General features: G+C 49.2%; 2 protein-coding genes across 4 annotated transcripts in view; both read left to right on the forward strand.

Annotated features, from left to right (window-relative positions):
• TMEM185A (transmembrane protein 185A) overlaps positions 1–11,979 on the forward strand; it is a 35,424-nt gene extending 23,445 nt beyond the window's left edge. For 2 of the 3 annotated variants that reach the window (XM_016944375.3, XM_016944376.3), the window contains 4 exons: positions 4,468–4,551; positions 8,072–8,248; positions 8,874–8,997; positions 10,299–11,979. In XM_016944375.3, coding sequence (XP_016799864.1) covers positions 4,468–4,551; positions 8,072–8,248; positions 8,874–8,997; positions 10,299–10,543 — 630 coding nt within the window. In that variant the 3' untranslated portion in view covers positions 10,544–11,979. The remainder of the gene's footprint in view (positions 1–4,467; positions 4,552–8,071; positions 8,249–8,873; positions 8,998–10,298) is intronic. The other variant, XM_009439759.5, reaches the window with a different exon arrangement.
• LOC473816 (heat shock transcription factor, X-linked) lies at positions 11,929–16,028 on the forward strand. Its single transcript, XM_016944374.3, has 2 exons — positions 11,929–14,397; positions 15,231–16,028. The coding sequence occupies exons 1-2, from the start codon at positions 13,834–13,836 to the stop codon at positions 15,936–15,938; spliced, it is 1,272 nt and encodes a 423-aa protein (XP_016799863.1). The 5' UTR covers positions 11,929–13,833; the 3' UTR covers positions 15,939–16,028.
• Positions 16,029–19,253: the final 3,225 nt, after the last annotated feature.

Here is a 19,253-nt window from a genome sequence, read left to right on the forward strand (position 1 = left end):
AGGTCAAGGCAGGTGGATCACTTGAGGTCAGGAGTTTGAGACCAGCCTGGCCAACATGGTGAAACCCCGTCTCTACTAATAATACAAAAATTAGCCAGGCGTGGTGGCATGCGCCAGTAATCCCAGCTTCTCCGGAGGCTGAGGCGGGAGAATCTCTTGAACCCAGGAGGCGGAGGTTGCAGTGAGCCAAGATTGAACCATTGCACTCCAGCCTGGGTGACAGAATGAAACTCCGTCTTAAAAAAAAAAAAAAAAAAGAATGTTTTCAAAAGTAAAATATTTTGCTCAGTTATTCAGATGTCAATTTCTTACCCTTTGTTAGGAAGAGCTTGATCATTACCAACTCTACATCATGAGACAACAAGGCAACAAAAGATGATGGAAATAACAATTTTTCTTTCTTCACTTAGAACACTAGCTTTTCACCCAGGACATCAGCCTTCTCCCAGCTTCACATCCTGTATCAATCAGACAGAAACAGAACTGATAGGTTAGATACAGATATATGTATAAAGAGAGTTAAGGAACTGGCTCACATTACTGTGGGGCTGGCAAGTCTGAAATCTCCAGGGCAGGTGAACAGGCTGGAGACCTAGGAGGAGTTGACACTGCAGTCCTGGCACAGAATTTCTTCCTCTCCAGGAAACCACAGTTTTTGCTTTTAAGGCCTTCACCTGATTGCATGAGGCCCACCCATGCTATGGAGGGTAGTCTCCTTTATTCAAAGTCAGTACCTTCACTGCAACAGCAAGCTTAGTGTTTGATTAAATAACTGGGTACTATAGCCCAGCCAAGTTGACACTCAAAACTGACCATCTCCCCACCTCAGACCCCATGATTTAGCACCTCCCCTGCTGTCTGGTTAGCTTATCCTGATGTGCCCCTGTGTTTGTTTATTCATTCAATAAACATTTATCAAGTATTTACTAGATGCCAAGCCCTTTTTCCCTAAGCATAGAGGATATGCAGATGAATAAAATACCAGGACTAGTAATAATAGTAATGAAAATAATTGCAGATAATGTTTATTGAGCACTTACTGTGTGCCAGGCATTGTGCGAGGCACATTACATGTGGTAGTTTTCTTACTAACTAACTCTGTGAGGTAGGTCCAGAGAAGATAAGTCATTTGTTCATGGCCACATGTGAAGGGGCAGGACCAGGATTCCATTTGAGTCAGCCCGACTCTAAAGCCCGGGCACATAACTACATAACTGCATAGAAGCTGAGGGCCCAAAGCTGAATACTGATGGGTTGAGGGGAGAACTAGAGGCTGTAGATGCCTGGTTTTGAGCCGTGTGGATAAAGAGTGAAGGGAGAAGACTGCAGTTGGCTTAGGAAGTAAACATAGCAGCTGTAGGGTGGGTCAGGCATATAAGCCTGGACCCCAGGTATGGGCGTGAGGGGAAGGTATGTAGACAGAGGGACGGTGATGGAGCAAGGCCCTGTGGGACTCAGGGAGAATGGGACCCGGAGCACCAGGAAGGGTTTGGCCTTGAACAAGGGGAGCTATTCCCTGATTTTCATGCTGGTGGAAAGGCCACAGCATGGGTATAGTGGTAGGTAGGAGTGAGCCGTGGAGGGAGAGTATCTGATGGTCCACTTTCACCCTCCCTACAATTCCCAGTTTATATCAGGGACTTGAGCATCCATGGATTTTGGTATCTGCAGGGGGTCCTGGAACCAGTCCCCCACAGATACCAAGGGACAACTATACAAGGGCTAGGACTGCATTGGGCCTGAATTACAGAAAGTAAGTCTTTCATATATTCACACTCTAGGCATTCCTGCCCTTGGAAGAAACAACATACCAGGAGCTGAGCTCCCTCCTCCTGTGATGCAAGAACAGTACCTATGTTGGTGAGGGGGTGGTCTGGAGTAGGCTCATACAGAGATGGGAAGGAGGAGTTGAGGGTCTGCCAGGAAGCCCTGTGTTGGGAGGGAAGGGATGGCATTTTTGGGACACATTGAAGCCTAGAGGCAGGAAACACTCCATCAGCTGAGTGGACTGTGGCGATTCAGATCCGACGGGAGCACAAGGTGGAAAGGAAGGAACTGTGGGAGTTGAGAAGAGAGGGAGCCTCTACAGAGGGATTGGGGCAAATAGGGGCCACATCCTCAGCCCGCAGAGCATGTGCTGAAGTGCCCCAGGCACCCCAGTGCACTCACAGGGCACCAGGGGATAGTGGACATTTTGAGGAAAACAGTAATACCTGACATTTGTTGGGACACCATACAAACTACTAGCTTGAAATAGTTTACAGGTTTATTTTTAGGCCACACTGCATTCCTTTCAGTGACGTCGTATCTTTAAGAAGCTGGGTTTTCAGCAGTTGCTGTGAAAACAAAAAAGGCTAATGCTGTGTGAAAATCCGGGTGAAGAACAGGTAACGAGTGGGAGCACCTTGTCTGATTCCAAGGCGTGGGAAATGGTGAGCTACCTGACAGGCACACGCATCCCACTGGGAATTAGTTTTGGTTATTTAAGAATAATATTAACATTTTTCTTTAGATTTATATGAATTATTTTTTCTAGTGGCTACTTAGAAATACTTACTAAGTTAGATGTAATTACTTAAATCAGTGCAACTGTTGGCATTCCCAGCCACATTAGGGATTTCTTTTGGCCTAGAGGTCTATGGAGGAATTACTAAATTCCCCATGTACCTATGTACTGAGAACTTTTGGGAAGCTCTGGGCCTGGTCCCAGATTTCAATTTTGTGAGCAAGAATGTACTTTACCAGAGTGAGGAGCAGCCTGCAGGGCGTTTGGGCTGGAGGCGGGAGGTTAGTAAGGGGTTGCTGAAGTGGTAGGCGGATGGTGCCGAAGAAGGCCTCACTAGGCAGTCATCATCAGGATAGGAAGTGGGCACGGGATTCAGGAGAAATCTGGACTTTACAGTGGACAGGATGTGGTGACTGAATGCGACAGTGTGGGAAAAAGAATGCAGGGTGATTCCCGGGCTCATGGCTTGAGAAATGAGACCACTGTTGTGCCTCCAAGTGACATGGGAGGCTATAGAAAGTGACATGGGAGGCTATAGAAAGTGACATGGGAGGCTATAGAAAGTGACATGGGAGGCTATAGAAAGTGACATGGGAGGCCATAGAAAGTGACATGGGAGGCCATAGAAAGTGACAAGGGAGGCTATAGAAAGTGACATGGGAGGCCATAGAAAGTGACATGGGAGGCCATAGAAAGTGACATGGGAGGCTATAGAAAGAGGAGATACAAGGTTCTAAGTGCAGGCGATAATGATCTCTATTTGGGACTGGCTTCATTTGAGGTGCCTTTAGGAGAGCCGAGTGGCCTATGCACAGCTGGGTCTGCTATGCAGCAGGAAGGCTAAGTTGGAGACAGATGTGAGAACTAACCATGAAGGAGGTAATAATGCAGACCAAGGGTCTGGTTGAAATTTCTTCTCCCCCAGTCCAGGGTGCAGCGGGTGAGTGAAAATATGTGTGTTTGTGTGTCTGTCTTCCTAGTCGGGAGAGAAGACTGAGTTTGTGGCTCTGCGGAGCATCACCATTTAAGGAGGGGGAAAAGGAGACAGAAGGAATTACCAGAACACTCCAGAGGGCTCCAAGACTGTATGGTGGGATCCTAGAAGGCCAGGAGGAGGGGAGCAAAAAGGAAAGAGTCATCCACGGTATCAGTAGGATGCCAGTTGAAGTGTTTTTGCTGCCTCCTGGTTATCGGTGACTTTGATGAAAGCTGTCTTCTGGTGGTCATGGGGGTGGAGGCCAGATCACAAGGAAGCTGGGAATGGTAGATGAGATAGTAGGGGCTTGCATATTCATTACTGTCTCACAGAGAGAAACCTGAGGCTAAGAGGGGTCTTGGATCAAAGGATGGGGTGGGTTTATCTGGTTTCGGGGCTTTTGTTTTTAATGAGAAGGAGTCATTTCTGTGCTGCTAGGAGGGATCAATGGAATAGGTGGGGTTAAAGATACAGTAAGGAATCTATAGTTGATGACTTGATGTGACAAGGTCCTCAAGGAGCCTGAAAGGAAGGGGTGGGGTCCAAGGGCAAAACCGAGGTATGAGAAGAAGGATGCACAAGGATGGTTTCGAGTAGACAGTATTGTTGGTAGGGACATGAAGGAAGCTTAGTGGTCTATTGCAGCTAGCCTGTGTTCCCAGTGAACCTGGAAACAAGGTTCTCATCTGTGCTCAGGCCTCAGGCCAGAAAGGGCAAGGCAGCAGAGGGGCAAGACAGCAGAGGGGCAAGGCAACAGAGGGGCAAGGCAGCAGAGGGGCAAGGCAGCAGGCTGAGCCCTATTTCCCCTTGCCGTAATACTGCTGTGCCCCTCTGGTACTGAAAATCAGGAGTTTCCAGTGCAATATAATATTATACAAGTTACACTGTATTATAATGTGTATTGTCTTTTAGTGTGTTAACCAAATTACTGCAGTATTAAATGCAAATTATACTTTGTTTAACTGATTCTTCTCTTCATTTTTAGTTAGAAATCCTGTGTTCTGTCAACATTCTCCAGTTTATATTCATTGCCTTAAGACTGGACAAGATCATCCACTGGCCCTGGCTTGTATGTAACTTTTAAAATCCTTAAATAAACTTCTTTTTTATTATAAAAGTAATTCATATTCACTGTACAAAGCTTGGAAAAGACGGACAAGCAGAAGTAATAGCCTAATAGTCACCCATAATCCCACCATGGGGAGATAACATGGTTAGTGTTTTTATGTCTGTGTTTTATACAAACAGTTTGGATATAACTGTGTGCACCATTTTGTATCCTGATTTTTTTGTTTTAATGTTGTATCATAAACATTTTATCATGTTAATAAAAGGTCTTTATAAACATGACTTCTAAAGTTTAATTGATACAAAATATTCTTCAAGTGCATGTATCAGACCATCCTCTTATTTCTAAAATATGGTATTTCCATTGTTGCCAGTGTTGAATGATTTTAAATCATACTGCAGTATATATGTTTATGCATTAAAATTTTTGCCTTTTGTTTTTTGGTTGTTTTCTTAGGAAATAGTCCAGAAATAGTGTTACTGAGCTAGAGGTTGGGAACTATTTGAGATTCCTATATACGTATACTGCACTGCCAACTTGCTTTTCCAAAAGCCATACCTGGCCAGGCGCAGTGGCTTACACTTACAGTCCCAGCACTTTGGGAGGCCGAGGTGAGCTGATCACTTGAGCTCAGGAGTTCGAGACCAACCTGTGCAATGTAGCAAGACCCTGTCTCAAAAGAAAAAAAAAAAAGCCATACCCATTTACACTCTTGCTGGTGGTGGCATCTATGTCATGCTTCTAAACTGTGACTTCAGTTACTGGGCATTTGGTTGAAATTAACTGTGAATAAATGGGTAGATGGATGCAGAGATAGAAAGATAAGTGGCAAGGTAGAAATTAGAGAACACAGTATAGTTTCCACTATTAAATGCATGGAAAAAAGATGGAGACTAAAGGCAGAAGAGTTCCATTGCCACTGGGAGGTAAGGTCATGCTAGTGTTTTTGTTCGGTTTTATTTTCTCTGTTGTTTGATGTATAATTTTGCATACAATATATTTTATGTATTAAATATAGTTACCCTTAAAAAGTGAAAAGTATAGTAAAGAATTGGGAGCAGAGAAGAAATGAAGGGAACCTAAGTATACTCCATATTTAAAGATGGGAATAATCACTTCTGCCCAAAGTCTTTGATAAAACATTCATAATAAAAAATATTCAGTCACTCATCCTACAACTTCACAGTGCTGTATCTGGAGAATGGTCATTGGGTTCAAAACTGTTTCTGTTGTGACGTGAAGGAAACATATCTAAACAAGACCAAATTTTTTCGTATAAGATACTGTCAGGGAAAAAAAAAGATTAGTAATTTTGAGAGCTTTCCACAAATGAGAAGAAAGATTTTTTCTGCCCTTCATCGTCTGTAGATCCCAGTTGATGAAGCAGTCTGAGTACATGTTTCCCATAGTGAGCAAGAGAAAACAAGGAAGGCTATTGAGATCTAACATTCCACCCATGAAGGGAACTTCAGTAAAAAGGAGAATCTCATCACAGAATGGGGAAGGGGGAAGAAAGGCGGTGCATAGACTCTGCAGAGAAACCTACAATCAAGAACTGGTCAGGAGAAGTAAAATTCGTATGCCAACTCAAATCATAGATCTAAAAGAAAATGTAAAACTATAGATCTGTTAGGAAATAACATAGGACAGAATCTTTGGGGTTTGCAATTAGGCAAAGAGTACTTAGAAATGGCACTGTTAATATGGTCCATATGAGAGAGAAATCATAAATTTGGACTTCCTCAAAAATAAAATAAAGACAGGCCACAGACTGGGAGAAAATATTTGCAAAACACACATCAAAACACTGACTTGCACCCAGAACATACAGAGAACTCTTAAAAACTCAAAACTGCAAAAAGAAACACCTAAAATTTGGCAAAAGAGTTGACAATTTGCGAAGGGGATATACACATGGCGAAAAAGCACAGGAAAAGATGCTCAACGCCATTACAGGTTAGGGAAGACAAACTACAACCAGGATGAGGGCCCGAAACACATGGCTTCAGAATGGTGAAACTCAGCAACACTGACAAGGCCACGTGCCTGGGAGGATGCAGAGGAACTGGGACACTCCAGTGTTACTGGCGGGAAGGCAGGTGGTACGGGCACTGTAGAAAATGGTTTGGCCATCTCTGATGCAGTTAAAAGTGCACTTACCGTGGGACTTGGCTGCCCCACTCCTGGGTATAAGATTTACCCCCAGAGAAGTGAAAGCGCGCAGCCTTGTAGAAACCCACACACCAGTGTTTGTAGCAGTCTTGTTTGCATTTTGGATAGCGGCCTTGTTTGGTTTTCACAAACCACCCTCAGCGGACAGTCAGATAAACTGTAGGCATCCATACAATGGAATACCACTCAGAACTGAGAGGGAACGACCTGTGGATACAGGGAGGGAACAACTTGGGTGAATCTCATTAGAGACATTATGTGGATGGCGGGAAGCCAGTCTCAACAGGTTACTTGTCTCGCGATGCCATCTACATAAAGTTCCAGCAGAGACAAAAGTACAGTGACAGAGAACAGATCAGTGTTTGCCAGGGCTAATGGTGGGGACGGTGTGATAGTGAAGGGACAGCACGGAGAGTTTTGCAGGGTGACAGACCTCTTCTGCATCCTGCCAACGGCTGTGCGAATCTACTTGTGTGAAGACTCAGGGAACTCACACCAAAGGAAGCGGTCACTTTTCCTACTGTATGATAGATAATTAATAAAAAGGGAGAACGGAGGAGTGTCGTCCCAGGAGGCAGGGCAGGAGGGCGAAGACGTGTCACAGGGGAGCCTGGCCAAGTGGCGCCCCCGGAACTCATCCTCTGGGCTTGTGTGTGGATGAGACAAGGTCTACCTGGTACGACAGGGACATACTGGGAATGCGCCCTTGCCGTGGAGGCGGGGACTCGGCAGCGCTACGTATCCAGCATCACCCTGTATCCAGCATCACCCTGTATCCAGCATCAACCCGCCAAGTTCACTAACTTGGTAGGGGTGAGGTTAGGGATCCTTAGGAGCCCAGGCAGCCAGACTTTCTGGGGAGCCCATTCCCATTTGTGTTGCCAAAGTACCCCCAGCAGGTTGTGGGAATGTTGCCTGTGAAGAGAGTCTGTTGGGGTGAGATCTTGTGTGTGTGCACAGGGTGACAGTTGTGTCCCATTTCCCGGGAAGCTGTGATGGCAGCAGAACCTAGAGGAGCCTGAGAGAGTGTGGGAGAGTGGGCCTCTGGAAGAGTAGAGGCTGCGGAGCCAGGTGCAGGGCTGTCTGTCACCCAAAGGAAGAGGGACTGATGACTCACTGAGCGTGTGTGTCCCCTGGTGGCAGCAGGCCCCATAGTGAACATACCATACCTTTTCTGTCCTGAGCGATGCTCCCAGCAGTCCTGGGAGATGGAACGGTCCTTATTCGGCTCACGGGAAGGACCGCCTTAACTGGACAGACACAGCAAGGTGCTAAAGATGCCTTCCATCAGAGGCCAGGTTGGAAGCTCTAAAGAGACTTCTCTTGCTGTTCTCTCACCCACCCCCAGGTTGTGTGTGTCCCGCTGTGGATTCTCATGTCCTTTCTGTGCCTGGTGGTCCTCTACTACATTGTGTGGTCCGTCTTGTTCTTGCGCTCTATGGATGTGATTGCGGAGCAGCGCAGGACACACATAACCATGGCCCTGAGCTGGATGACCATCGTCGTGCCCCTTCTTACATTTGAGGTAAGCGTTCCACGGGAAGCCTCTTCAGCCCCTGAAGCTTGCGCTTCCCCTGACAGGATTCTGCACCCCTAGAAAGGCAGCCTCTGTCCCTCGAGCTCACAGTGAGCCCACTCCAGGAGAGGGGAGAGAACACAGCCGTCTCCGAGAGGGAGCTTCGGGGAAAGGAGAGCATCCTTCCTTTCTCTTGGGGGCAGCACGTGGGGCTGGCAGGGAGAAGAGTGCACCTTTTTAGCCATGGTGCCTCTGTATGGCTCCAGTTTCCACTCTCGGGAAAGCAGACTTGGATGTCAGATTTGTGTATTGGAGTCACGTGGAGAATTCTAGAATGGGAGCTGCTGACTCCTTAGAACAAACACCGGGAGGAGTTTGCCATAAAACTGCTGGCACTGGGAACTTTTCAAGTGGATAGGCTATTGCCGAGCTCTGAAGAGGGACATAAAAGCTCATTTCGAGCTTTCCCCAGGGATAGGTGGTTTCCTGCCTTTTTCTGGCGGTGCTGATGTTCCCTCTTGTGGGAGCTCACGCGGGGGTGGGGTGGTGGGGAGGAACTGCCTAATGAAGTCTGGCTTCCGCCTCTGCCCATTTTCGGTGCTGGCATCAACCGGGACTATGTCTCTTTCTTTAGATTCTGCTGGTTCACAAACTGGATGGCCACAACGCCTTCTCCTGCATCCCGATCTTTGTCCCCCTTTGGCTCTCGTTGATCACGCTGATGGCAACCACATTTGGACAGAAGGGAGGAAACCACTGTATGTACTCAGCATTTCAGAAGTCCTTGGTGTGTGTCTGGGGTGGGACCAGGGGGTGGGGGGGGCGGATAGAAGTCTAGGAAGGGATGAGTCCCCGAGGGCCCCAATTTAGAAGCTTGTGTGGGAAAGTGAGGGCTGAGGAAATTCTGGGACCTTCTAAGGGAAGGGCATGCCGTAACTCTGGTGTTCTGCTGGCCTGCACCGGGACTTTTCTCGCAGTGCACGCTGCCATTTGAGGTAGAACCAGACACGGCAGGCAACCTCTCAGAGATCCCGTTCCCTCCTCTGCAAAATGGGGATCAAGACAGATTCTTCCCAGGCCCGGGAGGGTTTGATGGAAAATCCACATCTCCCACCCAAACCTGGGATTCATCCTAGGTCCCTGTTGGCCTCTCTGCCTCCCCCATATCCTTGCTGCCATCATCCGAGTCTTGCCTGTCTTGCCTTGCTAACACTCTATTCCCCTCCACCTGCTTGCTGAGGCAGACACTTCCAAAACGATCTCTGCAGAGGGTGCCTTCCTGGCAAGGCTGTGAGCTCCATGGCATGGAAGCCCAGAGCATTGCCCTTCGGAAAGCCAGTGGGTTTAGGGGCAGGGCCTCACTGCAGCCCAGCAGCCCGGGCTGTGCTTGCTGTTTGTGCCTCTGCGCCCCCCCACCCCGCCCCGGGAGCAGGGAGGGCTTGCACCGAGCTGACACTCCAGTAGCCTACAGAGAGGAATAGTGGGACTGGGAAAGTGGCTTTAAGGTGGCTCCATGAGTTCAGGCCCCCTCCTGGCCAGGACCCATGCATGACTACCACCCTCACGGATTCCAGAGGGTGACAGAAATCTTGTTCTTGGGTGGCACTGTCATCCATGAGTTTATCCTGGCTGGAGAAGATTAGCGGAAGACACCGTAGTCTGCGCACCACAGATATTTTGAGACTCACTGGAGCAGTAGTTCTCAAACTTGGGCATCCAGCAGAATCCCAAAAGGGCCAGAAAAAGGGGACCGCTGGAGCCCACCCTAGCCTGACTCAGTTTCTGGAGGTCTGGGCTGGGGCCCGAGAATGGCATCCCTAACTAGGCCCCGTGGACGCTGTCCCTGCCGGTCCGGGAACCCCACTCCAAGCACCACAGAGCTAGCATTTGCACTTCTTCCCCATTTTGGGTACTCAAGCCCTGTTCAGGCTTTGTGACTCAGGAGTCTGGATAAAGTATGTTATGACATTGTAGGAGTGAAACTTCTTGTTATGGAAAGAAAGTTAACAGGAAGGTCAGTTGAGCCTCGTGTGTGAAATAAAAAATTCTTATTTTTCAGGGTGGTTTGGTATCCGCAAAGATTTCTGTCAGTTTCTGCTTGAAATCTTCCCATTTCTACGAGAATATGGAAACATTTCCTATGATCTCCATCACGAAGATAATGAAGAAACCGAAGAGACCCCAGTTCCGGAGCCCCCTAAAATCGCACCCATGTTTCGAAAGAAGGCCAGGGTGGTCATTACCCAGAGCCCTGGGAAGTATGTGCTCCCACCTCCCAAATTAAATATCGAAATGCCAGATTAGATGCCACTTCCGGGGACAGAGCTTAAGTGGACTGGGACGCACTCTCTCCGCCTTCCTCTGCCCCCTCGTTCACCCCGCAGACCAGAACCAGTACTGGAGCTGGGTCTCCAGGTACGTCCATCTCATGCCTTGTTTGCATCCAGCGCCTATCAGCCACTCACCACGACGGGACGCGGAAGTGGCAGGTGACGGGGGTGTGTGCCAGCAGATGCAGATGCCAGGAAGAGTGTCAGAACAGGGGTGGGATTACCATCTGTCTGGGAGGGCCTCCAGGTACCCCTCTTCCCCGTCAGACCCACTGGGAGATGGCTGCTTGCCAGGCCCCCAGAAGGAACATCTGTCTATACGGTGCTGAAATCCCAATCAAAAGTATTGTTTAGAAATGTATTTCTCCACAGGGCTGACCTCCTGCAGCTCGCTCAGCACTCCCAGGTCGTGGCTGGGGCAGTCAGTAGGAACTGTAACTATGTCTCTGATGCACCACGTGTTTAGACACAGCACAGTCCTTTTTTCTGTTCCTACTGTGGAAGTAGTTTCTCTTTGGGCATGCTGACAGCAGTTTTTCATAGCCTCACCGATGAGCCCTTTCTACGGGAGTGACTCCATGCTTGTATACAGAGTATTTATACAAATGTTTTAGCATCTTCATATGTGGTGTTAAACCCTAGTTCTGTACAGCATATTCTGTTCAAGTATTTTTTTACAAGCTTGTGCTGTAGGCACATGCCTTCTGCTGCAGAAGTGGACGCCCGTGGCACACTCCCCCCCTCCCGTGGGGTGCCACGCCTTCATGGGACATTGCCACTTCTGCCCTGGAACTCATGCAGGTACGTAGTAGCTGCTACTGCCAGAACGGCAACACCAAGCAAGAGATGGTCCATGCTTTTCTGACGTTCTCAGAATAGTGGCTAGCTTCGAACCTGACAAGCGCTGCTTGAAGCCGGAACACTAGAGAATGTTGCTGAGAGCAGAAACGGCCACGCGGGTCACGACTATGCGTGGGAAAGTCTCAAGCTTCCCTCCTGCCAGCAACAAGAAGGCTTTGGAGTAGGCATGATGTTTTCACGTGTGCGTGCCGTTTCTCCAAGCACTGCAGGTTCCACCGTGTGTCAGAGGCTGCAAGTTTAACATCCTCCTGCCTGAAAACAAATAGGTCCTTTGCTGAAAAGAGGGTTAAAAAAGAGCTTTGATCTTCTCAGCCAGGAGAAGAGGGTGGTGTTTTCACGCGGGCAACTGCTCGCCGGCCTACATGGGGTTAATTCAAGTCTGCTGCGAGCACGACTCCGCCCTTGGCACTGGCCTCCAGCAAGCCCTGTTCTCTTTGGGGTATAGGGGAACGGGATGGTTTAGCCTTTCCTGCTCAGTGTGTGAAAAATGTAGCTAATGCCACTATTTTTGCTCTCTTAAGCTGTTCAATAAACCGGTTCCTCATTTTACACGTGCATGATGTGTATCTTCTTTGCTGGATGGCCCAGGAAACTGGAATGGTCCTCTCAGCCAGCCTCAGAGGAAAGAAATCTCTAGCTGGCACAGGCAGCCAGCGAGTGAGGCTGGCGGCTGCAGGGGCACAGCCTTTAGAATGAGTCCTTCAGTGCACAGGTCCCAGGGTATACGGGGTAGTGGGAGGAAGGAGGGGACGCCTTGCAGATGCCACTGTTGGCTGGGCTACACCTTGCCACACTTGTTACTGCTTAGGAGGCTTTCTGGAGTGTTCCTTGGGTGCTACGACAATCTGCAGCAGACACTGTCCTTTCACCGCTCCTGGTCCCCGTTTGCTCCCCAGTGATGTCAACAGCTGAGGACTGCTCACGCTGCAACAAAAGGCTCTGCAGTTGCTGTCTAGCTTGCCCTAGCCGTCTCTAGAGTTCTACCTGAACTGAAACTCAAGTGGGGTTCAGCTCATGACTTGTGGCAATTGACCAGGAAATTCACCAGTTGCTGTGGCTGGAAGGATTTTCAGTCCTGTGGGTTGTAACCAGAGGCCACAGGTGGATTCTGCCTTAGGCTCATGAGATTTCCGACTTGCTGTTCAAGAAAATGCCTTGTGAAGTGACAACAGTAGCTCTGACCCAACTGCCGGTGCCTCGCTAGTTCCTATACGTCCCACTGGATCCTCACAGCCCCGGGAAGCAGGTGCTACTACTCTTATCCCCGGGAGGAGACAGAGGCGAGAGAGGTTAAGCGACGTGCCCAAGTCACACAGCTCGGCAGCGGCCGGGTTGAGCATCAGCAGTCTGTTTGCAGACCCCTCACTGTCACCCCCTGAGCCAGTGCGTCTTGGGCCCTGCGGTCAGGATGTCTCAAGCGTGGAGGCATCACCGGTTCGTGGCAGTCTCTGGAAGGTCACTGAGCTCTGTGCCCAGAATCGAGTCGGGGGAGTCTGTGCAGAGGTGGCCCTGTGTGTGGGGACAGTGTGTGGCACAGACACTGCTTTGGATGGACACCTCTCCCGTGACCTCCTAGCATCCAATCCCAAAGGAACAACTGTTGCAGAGATGGACCGCTGGACACAAACCCACGTGCGTTTCTCTGGAGACACTGGCCAAGGAAAACAAAACATGCTCGAAGGCCAACAGCTGCATGCCCCACCGCGATGTGACCGCAGAGACCCGGGGTGTAGAAGGGTCTCTGCCTGGTGGGGGGACACGTGCAGGCCGAGGAGAGGCAGGAAGGAGGCTGGCTCCGACTCCCCACTGGACTGCATGGCGACGGCGTGTGGTGGGGCAGTCAGCTAAGCCATTTGCCTAAGTGGCTGTCGGGCATCTGCGTGCTGGGGACCGACAGTGTGGGTGTGTTAGGAGGATCTGTAAGGAGCACATTGCTGCCTCTGGCTAGGACAGGGTGGAAAGGGTGGCGTGGCTACAGCCTGACCCATGGGCACCGTCCTACCCTTTGTTCTGTGCTTCCGAGTGTCAGTCATGTGCTGGGGTCTGTGGGCCCATGACTCAGACGGTGAGCTCTGACCTTCCTGAGCCAGGGCTTTGCTGTAGTTGTGCCTGGCTCAGGAGCTCTAGGACAAGGGGACCGCTCCAGGTCTGCATCTACGGTGTGGCAGGGCCCCTCGGCACTCTTGTGCACTAGTGTCATCTTTCCCATTGAAATGACTGTGAGGACCAGAATGTGCACATGCAGATGGGCAGCTACTTGTCTGCCTTGGCCCTTTATTACATAACTTGCTGGGGGTGGAGATGCCACCCCCCGGCAGTCAGAGCCCCTTTATGATGTCATGGGGCTGGTTACATGACTGCCAAGGGGTGCTGCTGGCCACACTGCACTAGCAAGTTTGGCAGATGGAGGACAAGCCATCATTGAGTATGGCTCGCTGTGAAGAAAGAAATTCGAGAGGACAGGATCATGGCTTGGAAAGGGGGCCTTTCCCTCCCCAATTGCAGTCAGAGACCTCCCTTCACCCAGCAGATCCTTCCCCTGCCTGGGACGACCCGGGGTCCACTGGGAGCCCTAACTTGAGGCTGCTGACAGAAGAAATCACTTTCCAACCTCTGGCCAAGGAAGCTTCGTTCAGAAGGCCGCACCCTGACGGTGACTTCCCGCCCCAGGGAGAAGATAATCTCCTCTCCCTCCCCTTTCCACAGAAACTGTGGAGACTGGTCAGCAGCAACCAGTTTTCGTCCATCTGGTGGGATGACAGTGGGGCTTGTATAGTGATCAATCAAAAACTCTTTGAAAAGGAGATTCTCAAAAGGGACGTCGCACACAAAGTGTTTGCCACAACTTCGATAAAGAGCTTCTTCCGCCAGCTAAACTTGTATGGCTTCCGAAAACGGCGTCAATGCACTTTCAGGACCTTCACCCGCATTTTCTCCGCAAAAAGGCTGGTCTCCATCTTGAATAAGGTAATGAACGACAAGCCTCTGGAGGGGTTAAGTCGGTGGGCTCTGGGGCCTGGTCGGGTGGAAGTCCCAGGACTGCCTCCTGGGAAGTGGGCGACCTCAGTCAGGGTGTGGGGCCATCGCTGTGGGCCTGTGTCCCCCTCTGGGTGGAGGTGACATGAACTAAGAGTGACTGTGGGGAGAGGGCTGAGGATGGTGCGGGCCCCTCTCGAGTGTGTAAAATATCACAGGTGCTAAGTAGCCGTATCTGCGTGTCATCCTCCCCGGGGCCAGCCATGTCGTCTGGCGGTTGCTGTGTCCCCCTGACTCCATAGCACATTACCCTGTGAGGTGAGCAGGCCAGGGGAGTCTGGTATTTGTACCACTGTCACCCTAGCTGGTGTCTGGAGAGGTGCTCAAGTGGAAGCACTGAAGGGCGCCTGGCGCAGGAGGTGCAGATGCTCCTGCTGCTCTTGGTAGGTGGGCCCCTGGTGTGGAAGAGCCAGTACCCAGGGCCTCCAACCCAGCCGGGGTGCATTCTGTTGCCAGCTGACACTGCATGGGGGAGGCCCAGAATCTTCTTCCCTCCTGGTCTGCAACTTCAAAGACCCTTTCCGCCGGCCATGGACACCCTAATCTGCCATTTTGAGGCTTTTTCCAAGACGGAAAGGCCCGCCACAACTTGGTAAACCTTGACGATGTGAACGCGAGTCCCCAGCTTCCTTTGGGGACTGGGACCTTTTCCAGAAAGGCCTCCTGGGCCAGTAGAGTTCTCTTGCACAGGGGCGTAGATGGTTGGTAGTTGTAGTCCATCCTTGTGACTTGCAGTTTCCTTTTATTTAAACTTTGACTTATAGTTAGAGTTCTACTGCCATCCTTACTTTCAAAGAGACTCCCCTCACCTCCTCGTGAGGATGAAGAGAAGAGTGGGCGTCAAGTCTGCACCAAGACATCAGGAGGAGGACAAGCCAGAAGCTGCTGGATCCTGTCTGGCACCAGCAGACACTGAGCAACAAGATCACACGTCTCCGAATGAGAATGACCAGGTCACACCGCAACACCGGGAACCGGCCGGTCCCAACACCCAAATCAGGAGTGGCTCTGCTCCACCAGCAACTCCTGTGATGGTGCCCGATTCCGCCGTGGCGAGTGACAACAGTCCAGTGACCCAGCCGGCCGGCGAGTGGTCAGAGGGCAGCCAGGCTCACGTCACTCCGGTGGCCACTGTCCCTGGGCCTGCAGCACTGCCCTTCCTCTATGTCCCTGGATCTCCCACTCAGATGAATTCTTACGGGCCTGTGGTGGCCCTTCCCACAGCGTCCCGTAGTACCCTTGCCATGGACACCACAGGACTTCCTGCACCTGGCATGCTGCCCTTTTGCCATCTCTGGGTACCGGTGACCCTAGTGGCTGCTGGGGCTGCACAGCCTGCTGCCTCCATGGTCATGTTCCCCCATCTCCCAGCTCTGCACCACCATTGCCCCCACAGCCACCGCACGTCACAGTACATGCCAGCTAGCGATGAGCCCCAGGTGTACCCAGACTACGCAGACCAGAGCACATAGAGGGGAGCATTTGGGCAGAATATGTGCTGGTCAATAAATGTGTCAGAAAATGAGTAATTTTCTGACTGCACAAAAAAGTCTTCATGGTCTCCATCCTTGTTCTTTCTTTGCAGTCCAGTACCCCCCTCCGACATCTTTGGCTTGCACGATAGAGACTTCAGCCTAACACGCCTCCCTGGAAAAGTGCCCAGGAGATACTCGAGCAGGTGCTGGGTTTTAGGAAGCCCCTCAGACATCCTGCCTCTACTCATTAAAAATTACCTGGAGCTGGCCGGGCGCAGTGGCTCACGCCTGTAATCCCAGCACTTTGGGAGGCCGAGGCGGGCGGATCACGAGCTCGGGAGATCGAGACTGTCCTGACTAACACGGTGAAACCCCGTCTGTACTAAAAATACAAAAAATTAGCCGGGCGTGGCGGCGGGCACCTGTAGTCCCAGCTACTCGGGAGGCTGAGGCAGGAGAATGGCATGAACCCGGGAGGCGGAGCGTGCAGCAAGCCGAGATCGCGCCACTGCACTCCAGCCTGGGCGACAGAGCAGGACTCCGTCTAAAAAAAAAAAAAAAAAAAAAAAAAGTTACCTGGAGTTGCTCGCTGAGTGCCAATTGTGCTGCTAGCATTGCCGGCCTAGGGTTCACAATGACTCTGTGTTACTGGCCATTCCTTGTCATGGCGGTGCCTTTATATAACAGGATCTTCACTTTACATTCAGATGAGATCACGTCTGGCTTTGTCATTGGGTTAAAAAGTGCCCTTGATAGTTGTGGAGGTGACACATACTACCAAGGAGTCCTACGGGTTTGCAGTTTAGAGGGTGCTCATTAGTGTCTGGTGGACAGGATTTACGTTTGGCTTTTATGTCTGTGCTGGATCCGGTGGGGTTTTTTACTTCCTTCCTTGATTCCCCCACTATGCCCCCACTTTTTCTTTCTTGTTTTCCTTCCTTCCTACTTTCCTTTCCTCTCCTTTTTTCTTTCTCTCTTTCTCTCTCTCTTTGCTTCCTTCTTTCCTTCCTTCCTTCCTTCCATCTCTCTCTCTCTCTGCTTCCTTTCCTTCCTTCCTTCCTTCCTTCCTTCCTTCCTTCCTTCCTTCCTTCCTTCCGGCTCTCTCTCTCTCTCTCTTTCCCTCCCTTCCTTCCTTCTCCTTTCTTTTGGAGTCAAAAATTAATTTAAAAGATGTCATGTCATGTTTTAACTTAGGAAGCAGCCTTTTCTGGTCACTTGGGGTGTTCATCTTAGAACACATGCTATCATCGACGAACTTCTTTGACTGATCAGAGGAAATAGATTCAAGTTCTTACCGTAGACACAACTGGGCACAGACATCAAAAGAGCTCTGAAATCAGGGCGTGCAGAGAGCCCCAACACCCACACACCAGAACCCAGAGGTATCCCTGCCTGTGATTTTTAATTTGACAGTAGCTGGCAGAGTCCTGGGAGACGTGGGAAGAGGCCATAAGAGAATGCAGACATGGGAATGGATTAATCCAGAGTCCAGCCATGGTCTGCAGGTGGATCTCCCTGTCTCGGCCTGCTCACTTACAAATGGGTGCTCATTTACAAATCGGTGTGAATCACATTTCATCATTTGTGAGCTCCTTAGTTTCCAAGAAGTACAATTTTCTCATGTGTTTCTTGGACTTTATGCATATGCCTCCAGAGTTTGAATCATGCAGAGATGCTGCCACTTAAAAACCTCTTTCCTACAAACTTACACCCCTCCGATCGTGGTTTTCCTGTGAATCTCAGCCGGGCACGATGGCTGACGCCTGTCATCCCAGCACTTTGGGAGACTGAGGCAGGTGGATCACGAGGTCAGGAGTTCAAGACCAGCCTGGCCAAGATGGTGAAATCCTGTCTCTACTAAAAATACAAAAAATAGCCGGGCACGTTGGCAGGCACCTGTAATCCCAGCTACTTGGGAGGCTGAGGCAGGAGAATCGCTTGAACTCAGGGGGCAGAGGTTGCAGTGAGTCGAGATCACGCCACTGCACTCCAGGCTGGGTGACAGAGTGAGACTCCATCTCCAAAAAAAAAAAAAAAAAAAAATACTGTTAGAAGAATGGAAAAAACTATATAGATGGAGAGAAAATATTAGTAATCTGATATCTGATAAAGAACTCATATGCTGAATAAATACCAAACATTTAACATTCAACCTTTGAAAACAAAGAAGCCAACTAAAGATGTAAATGATTTGAAGACATTCACCAGTGAAGACACGCAGAAATACACATACATTCACCAATGAAGATACACACATGAAAAGATGATCACCATAATTATTCACTAATAATGCAAATGTCAACAGCACTAAGATTCCTCTACCCACCTATTACAATGGATAGAATTCAAATACCTGAGAATATCAAATTCTGGAGAGGATGTGGGATTCTCATTCATAGCTGGTAGACAAGAAAAATGTTTCATTCACTCTAGAAGGCCTTTTGGCCCTTTCTTATGTAGTAAAACATAGACTTACCCTTAGATCCATCAGTCGTACTACTAGGTTTTACCTAAGTGAATTGGAAACTGGTTCTCACATGGAAAATCGTGTACACGAATGTATATAGTAGTTTATTCATAATCACCAACCAAGATGTCCTTGAAGAGGTGAATGGATAAAACCAATGGTACTTCCACAAACTGAAAGTGTATTCAAAGTTCAATCTACCCTCAAATATTCCAGGAGAGGAAATTTTGGAAGCCAGTTCAGCCAAGTGGCAAGGGAAAATGAATCACCATCTTATCTCAACTCTTCCAATGCATCCAAAATGGGCAATTGTTTAACTCATTCTCCCAGGCTCGCTCTCCTAGATTCATAAACAGATGAAGGCACCCGAGCACTCATGAAAAGAATTTGTGAGGCAAGTGTTCACACACATCGCAGCAAATGTCATAAACAGATAATCACATATCCAACACAACAGTGGATTAAACGAACAAGCTGCCTGTATGCATGGAATAAAAATAGGATTAAATGTTAGAAAAAAATTCAATTCTAATTCCCTGCATACAAGATAGACTAGAAAAAAACATTCAGTCATGACAATGGGTACAGGAAAAGGCTCTGAAATGAATCTATGTAAGTACAAATTAACAATGTTTAGCAAACTAACATTAAAAGGAACTTCCATTTCCTAAAATCGGCAGCAAGCATACATAAATGTGAAATGTCAGAAGCTCTGCCATTCACGGCAGTGACAAGTCGTTGACATATGCTGTCACCACTACCACCTACATCTGCAGTGAATATCAAAATGAAAAAGAGCCAGAGCTATGGATGTCAAGATGAAAATGAGATATGAAGACTGCAAA

This window comes from Pan troglodytes, chromosome X (assembly GCF_028858775.2).
Source record: "Pan troglodytes isolate AG18354 chromosome X, NHGRI_mPanTro3-v2.0_pri, whole genome shotgun sequence".
Classification (NCBI taxonomy): Eukaryota; Metazoa; Chordata; class Mammalia; order Primates; family Hominidae; genus Pan; species Pan troglodytes.

Coding starts and splice junctions, on each gene's coding strand:
- LOC473816 (XM_016944374.3), top strand. CDS start 13,834: ATGGAGGACAAGCCATCATTGAGTATGGCTCGCTGTGAAGAAAGAAAT. Junction 14,398..15,230: donor TGGTCTCCATCTTGAATAAG/GTAATGAACGAC, acceptor TTTGACTTATAG/TTAGAGTTCTACTGCCATCC.